The 7,448-nt window shown below is 28.9% G+C and overlaps 1 protein-coding gene across 1 annotated transcript in view; it reads right to left on the bottom strand.

Moving 5' to 3' along the window:
* Positions 1-228: 228 nt before the first annotated feature.
* The window catches only part of LOC111624736 (transient receptor potential cation channel subfamily A member 1-like), a 31,530-nt gene continuing 24,310 nt past the window's right edge, over positions 229-7,448 (bottom strand). Inside the window, exons 17-24 of the mRNA XM_023367659.1 lie at positions 5,380-5,466; positions 5,094-5,269; positions 2,929-3,061; positions 2,644-2,847; positions 1,807-1,875; positions 1,282-1,392; positions 610-737; positions 229-540 (exon numbers count right to left, since the gene is read on the bottom strand). Coding sequence (XP_023223427.1) covers positions 330-540; positions 610-737; positions 1,282-1,392; positions 1,807-1,875; positions 2,644-2,847; positions 2,929-3,061; positions 5,094-5,269; positions 5,380-5,466 — 1,119 coding nt within the window. The 3' untranslated portion in view covers positions 229-329. The remainder of the gene's footprint in view (positions 541-609; positions 738-1,281; positions 1,393-1,806; positions 1,876-2,643; positions 2,848-2,928; positions 3,062-5,093; positions 5,270-5,379; positions 5,467-7,448) is intronic.

Genomic DNA, 7,448 nt, shown 5'->3' with positions numbered 1-7,448 from the left:
TTCCTATTAAAACATACTAATTCTACATGTTCACAAATGAATTTTATTTTCTATTTTACATTCCCATTTTAAAAATATTTTATAAGTTTAATATTACAGATTTTGTAGAAGATAAGTTTAAAATGTATAATTTTTTATTTTAAGTTTGTATAAATATTTTTAAAATAATTTGCAATATCTACATTAAAATCTAAAAATATATCAGCTTTATTGCCTAAACGTCTTTATTATTAATTTTTTAATAATGTAGGCACAATAATGCTATAAAATAATATATGATTTTTCAAAATGACATATATGTATATATATAGATCACGCTTCTAAAAATTCTACACAATATTTTGATTACTTTTTGAAGAATTGACAGATGATAATTTATAGGAAGTAGCACTAATGGGCCTATCTTGGTAATCATACACCCCTTCATCTATGTCGCCATTTTCTGTACGAATTTCCATTTTCTGTACTATAAGTCGAAGAAGTTGTAACTGTTGGTCCATAAGTTTTGTCATTTCTTTCAATCTGAAAGAAAATAATTTTCTTATTAAATAATATTTTGAATGTTTCATCGATAAAGTTGTAAAAATTCTGTGTTTATTTGAAAATTACTTTTTCTTTTGGCGATTGAGTTCTCCGGATATATCATCAGGAACATTCTCAATGGATGTAAAATATCGTTCTTGAGTTTCTACTCCTTCTTCTCTGGAACATGCGAACCACTTATGTAAAGTGTTCCACTAAAGAAATTGTATAGAACGAACTGTTAATTAATATATTAATATTAGATAACTTTAAGATAGAGTTATGCAAATGAGATGCTATAGATGATCTTCCGCAGTAAAAGTTATATATCATCAAAGAGAATTTAAGAAAATTAAATAATTCAATAAAAAGAGTTAGAAATCGTCTGAAATGTGTCTATATTTTCGAATTTCTCTTTAAACCAATCAGCGTTAAGAAATCCATATCTTCAACCAATCGCTGTTAAAGCATTCACATTCCCAACTAATCGTCGTTAAGAAAACCACATTAATAACCAATCATTTCATATCTATCAACAAATCTTGCAAAAAGTACAAAGACCCACTTCATTCGAAACTTCTTTATTTAATTTAATTTCTTTTGTTTGCATTTTTTGAATTTATAATGATTTATATTCAGAAATTATTAATGAATATAAAATAATTTTCGTGAAGAAATAAATAATAGTTATATAAGCATAGAAAAAAAGCTGTAAGTAATATATTTATTTTATTAAAAGGTAAGTATTAAATCATTTACCATATATGATGAAGTACATTTTTTATTTGGATATTCAAATATTTCCATTTTATCTACTAATTTCAATAATTTATTTGGTAATTTTCTTTCCAAATCTGTATGTAATTCTACCTGTAATTAAATTGGTTATATTATCATAAAATTAAAAGTATAAAAGAATTCTATAATATATAATTCAGAATTTTATGCTTCGAGTTAAAAATTATCAATGAAAATTCTTACTTATATTAATTTTAATAAACTTATATAACATTAGATGGCGCCACTTACAAGAGGACATATGGAAATTTCGTAAAATACATATTTAAAAATTATATATTTTTTTAAAATAAAAATATTTATCTTAAAAGATCTTAAAATATATTTTAAATAAATTTTTAAATCGAATAAAATTGCATACTAAAGTATTATTTTACATTCTTATAACTAAGAAATCAATGGGCAATTTATCTACGATGATCAGAGTAACAAAAAATTTTTAAATAAATTATTTTTAGTACTTTTTAGAAGTTTATTATTACCTACCTGCATTGTTAATCTTTTCATTTGAGCATTTCTTCTTACAGTTTCGATATCTCCAACAGCTAAACCAATCTATAAAAATACAGTAAATAATTAATTTTATGTTGACTATTGTAATAACACTAGAAAACACTAGGTAAAAAACAAAGGTCGTGGGTTTGCACCACACTAACGCATTATAGAGTTTTTTGAGTTTACTAAAATAGGGAATAATTTCCCATAGTGATTCCTTCAGGGAGATAAGCCTATCTCTCCTTCACATCTCTCCTGTGACATATCTATTCCATCAATCTATTCTATTTTAAATAACCTATTTACTTAGGCTTATTATTTTCTACAAATTCCAACAAATTACTAAGTATATACTGTACAGTACTGTACATGTGTGCATAAGTGTTGTATTAATGTCTAGTGCGTGTATTGTTAGTGTTTGCTGAAGAGATCCTAAATTAGGTCAAATTTTAAAATCTGAGGATTTTTTTTCATGCCCATCATGATTGCATGATGGACATGAAAAAAAAGAAGGCCTCACTACCAGATTCACAATAAGGTAGGCCTGGTAATAAAAGACAGTCCAACAGATTCGGCTCAATTACCATAGAAGTTTTTGAACTGATCAACAGTCGATCTCAGATTTTCCACAGAGATGGCCAAGTCCATCGTCTTGGTCATCTGGCCTTCTGATTTTGAGTAATAATTTGACTAACTTAAATAACTTAAATTTTCTATTACTCAATTTATAATTATAGACAAAATATAATTTTCACAAACTAATATTATTACTTTCGTTTTTAGTTAATTTAATTACTAGTCTTGTTAAAATTTTATTTTTCTACTTACAAGAAGATTCATAAGAAGGATTGGCATCAATATAGCAAATGCTACCAGGAACCACGATGCTGCCGCCATCTGGTGCCAGGTTGGCAAAGTATCCTGGTGTAAAGGTTTCAGAAAAGTTCCAAGAAAATCTATTTCTCCCAACATCATGGTGCTCACTCTTAATAGAGATATTGCTGGATTATAAAAGCCTTTCTCTTTCGATCCCTTGATTTAAAAATAATAAATTAAAATTACTAATATCAAAATTATCATTTTATTAACGTTTAAGAAAATTGTTTTGCTTACTTGAACAGTGGCCATCAGGATGTAGAAACTCAACCCAAAAGCAATTATGAGAACAGAAAAGACGAACATCACTTTGAGTAAAGTAGATAATATTTCTAGGAACATCACTACGTAAATCCCTATTTGATTGAATCTAAAACAATAATTAATTTTTACATTAATTCACAATAACAGGGTTCTCTTGTTTTATAAATCTGTATCCAACTCTAAATAGTCTAGAAACTTTAACGTTTTTCTGTTAATTTTAAATATTTACATGCGTTTAAAACCGTTAACAGTAGAAGCTCGTTAATCTGTACTTACGGATCACAGTGGTGCCGAATTATCAAAAATTTCAGATTATCAAACATTTTTTTTTGTATGTGTGTGTGTATTCTTAAAACGTTCCAAACGTTGCAGATATTTCTGTACATTATGTGCCAGTCTGCATTGACGTATTTTGTACAGCGTGTGTACTATTCGGCGAAAATTGAAGCAAAGATGAGGAGTGCGCTGTGCACATTACCGTGCAACAGTGCACTCCTACCCAGGGCATTTTGCTTACCTCATGTTTAAATAAATTCAGATTCGCGGAATATTAGAATGCCGAATTATTATCGGAAAATTCTGGATTATCGGTTACTTTTCAGGGATGCAAGATGATGGAATAGATTACAGTATGCCGGACTAACGAACTTCTACGTTATTTACGTTTCGACTATAACAAATAATATTTTAATTTGATGGTTACCTTCCTGGTATTGTACTAGACTCTTGTACAGTATATACAAGAGTCTAGCTCCCAAATTAGTTTTAAATTATGCCGCTACGGTGAACAGCGCCAATGACGGAAACTGATTGCTCTACTTTATTTGTAATTTATATTAGTTATAAATGAAAATAAATTAAATTTATGGATACAGATTGCTTACAAATGAATTTTTCCATTAAAAAAATAATACTGTAAGATTATGAGATGGAATTATGAATAAAATAAAACCTAGGGGACTTAAAATTTAATATTCTTCTACTGACAGAAGTGCTATTATTATATTATTGTTATTAGTAGTAGTAATTGAACGTTCTGTAATATGCATAAGTACATGGCCTAAAAAAACATTGTTTGTATTAATTATGAATTCATTATTCACATGACATACGCAACCATAATATTGTCTGGATAACATTACCCCGTATTTTGGAAAGGCGACTTAGGATAGTTATAGAGAAAAGGCAAGGTTCAAGACTAAAACTATCTTTCACTCACAGCCAAATTATAGATGGAGGGGACGTAATGCTTGCTATGAGAACTACTCACATAATTGCAGTATAATTCTTTATATGTAGTATTTTTCAACATTAAATAGTAATATATTTAACACTCTTTCATCCCATTAGAACATAAGAGCATATAGGACCAAATCTCGATATATAATTTTTATAATAATTAAAATGTCAAGTGAATATGGTGTGGACATCATTCCTATTGTTCCTATCTAAATATCTCCCTGATAGAACAATATACTAATATTAGGAATGTCAATGTTAAAAAAAATAGTACAATACTATACTACAATGCCATAGAGATTTGATGTCATTTAGCCTCTATATCCATGATTTTATTTGCATTAATTTCCATTGAAGTAATATTTGAAATCGAAAATAAAGTAATAAAAAATAGCCTAAAGATTATATTAATTTATTGCACTGTAATATGACAATGTTTTCAGTATAATTCTATTTTATAAGCGTGTCAACCTAATAAACTTTCACAAAGAAATGAAAAATATAGTAGTAGATCATCGGCACTTTTGACAATATCAATTGGCCAGGACTGATTAAGAAAGTGGTGGTTGAAGTGGTTAATTAAGGCGTTAGCTGCTATTTTGGGGCGATCCGGGAGTTTTTCATGGATAGTTTGTCCTGAATATAGTCGAATCCCATTCCTCATTGCCTTTATTGTGGGCCTGGCAGAACCCATGATGATCAAGAAAAAATGGCCGAGCCCATGTGGGCACGAAAAGTACTCACGGAATGAAAATCATCAGAAATGAAGAAGTAGAAAGCTATCTTCAAAGGATTTTCCATCTCAATTCAACGTGAATGACGTTAGGCGTGTGGAAAGTATAAATTGGAATAGGCGTAAAATTTAAAAGAATGCATGAATAGAGAATAAAATTTTTTACCTTTGTAGGTACAAAAGATAGTTAAACCAAGCTAAAAATACGGCGATAGCTGCAAGGATGTATTCTGTACTTAAATAAATAATTTCAGGAAAAATATGCCCAGTGGCCATTATTCCAGCAGATATGTAAAGTAACCATTCAAGCAAATTAATTACATCGTGAAAGTACTTCTTTTTCTGTTAAAATAAAATAATAATAATAATAATAACAGTTATTTAAAATAAATATTTAAATAAAAATTATTTTAAATAAGAACTATTCTTTCTTCAAAAAGTTTTCTTCTTACCTGTTGGATCATCTGATAAAATTCCTTGATGATATTTAAAGCGACAAAAATTAATACTACTATAGATGTTACAGTACAAAACGGTTTCTGAAATTCAAAATAAATTGAAATTTATATATTTTAAATTATCAATTATTAAATATTGCATTTGTAATTCTTATGTGACATTTTTATTTTAATATTTTTAAACTTCATGTGCTTAGAGACACACCAACACATCCCAATTACACACATGAACTCGTATCTACTCATATAAATATGTCTTTATATACATCAATATCCATCTATAGCTATATATACATATACAGATAAATTATAAACAGACAGATGTACTGTACGTACTCGTACTTCCATCACAAGTACACAGATATAGGCATTTGTAAGACCTCGTTTTACGACGTGGTTAGTTTCATAAAGTAAATCGTTCATAAATTGAGAAAAAAAAACTAATATATTGAAATGAAATTGGTCCTAATTCCTAAAGTATAAAACTCACTACAAAAAATTAATAATTATTTATTAAAATTGAAGTATTAGCAGTGGCATAATGAAGAAATCTTAATGTAATGAGCATAACTGGGGTCATTTGGATCGATAAGCTCCATGGTTTCTCTGGCTAAGAACTAAAGAAAGATCTTCTTGTGGACCTTTTCCCTTCTCTCCTCCAACATGTAATATCGTTCGAGAGAATTTGTTACAACTTGGAGGGAAGAACTGTGCCCAGTCATTATCCCAGTCAGGGAATTCACAGGCAGTTTGTATCTATGTTAAAAGTTCTTTAAACATCTTTGTTATGGGAATCCTGAGTGGTACCATTTCCTAAACTTTTTGTCCTCTTCAATATTTTCTTTAGTAAGCTGTGCTGCCAGCTCTTCTAAATCATTGTAAAGCTAGCAAAATGCTAGAAACTCTTGGAGAGTCCAAGAGTTTCTAGCATTTTGGCCATTCCACATACATTATCGGCTATATCGCAATCTTGTGAAACTATATCTGGTGGAAACTGCATTAGGCCACAGTTTCCACCAGAGGCCATTCATACATGACTGTGACACTTTTGGCATGTGCCCCTATTGTTTATTTTTTAAAAAAATATTATTCAATTACATTAGAATTACTTTAATTGCTTACTTTAGTTACCAATTGATTACTTGGTATCTCGCCAATGGATACTTTAACACTTTAAACATCCCTGAATATGTCCCTGAATCAGACATAGTTCTGCAATATTTACTATATTGCAAACTACTATCTTCTGTCATATTCATCAAATCACAGATGATCTTATTTCATAATATATAAACTTCCATTCTCATTTTTATGTTTAAATAATTAATTTACAACTTCATTTGCTTACGAGAAGATGGCATGAAAAGATGGACATAAACAAAAAGAACGAGTATGTATGAATAATAAAGAAACTGAAAATAGTGAAGAAAACAATTAATAATTAATTAATTACTTTCTTCACTATTTTTCATTTCTAAAAATTAATATCAATTAACGAGTTAATTAATCAAAAAGAATTAACTGAAATTAATGAATTGATAAAGAAGACAATTATTGGCAATTAATGAATCAGAGAAGAAGACAATTAATATAACAATTAACGAATTTGCTATGAAAACAATTCAAGAAAACAAACAAACAATTAATTATATTTCTGGAAACTTTATTTAAATCATTTTATAACAAACAATTATTTCTTTTAAAAACTATAATCTGTAACTTATTGTATATCATCCAAAATTATTATTATTTTCTTCTTATTTTATGGTTAATTAAGGCGTTAGCTGCTATTTTGGGGCGATCCGGGAGTTTTTCATGGATAGTTTGTCCTGAATATAGTCGAATCCCATTCCTCATTGCCTTTATTGTGGGCCTGGCAGAACCCATGATGATCAAGAAAAAATGGCCGAGCCCATGTGGGCACGAAAAGTACTCACGGAATGAAAATCATCAGAAATGAAGAAGTAGAAAGCTATCTTCAAAGGATTTTCCATCTCAATTCAACGTGAATGACGTTAGGCGTGTGGAAAGTATAAATTGGAATAGGCGTAAAATTTAAAAGA

This window comes from Centruroides sculpturatus, unplaced genomic scaffold, assembly GCF_000671375.1.
Source record: "Centruroides sculpturatus isolate CEXI.00-Female unplaced genomic scaffold, Cexi_2.0 scaffold396, whole genome shotgun sequence".
Taxonomy (NCBI): domain Eukaryota; kingdom Metazoa; phylum Arthropoda; class Arachnida; order Scorpiones; family Buthidae; genus Centruroides; species Centruroides sculpturatus.
This window is presented reverse-complemented; position numbering and strand designations above follow the sequence as displayed.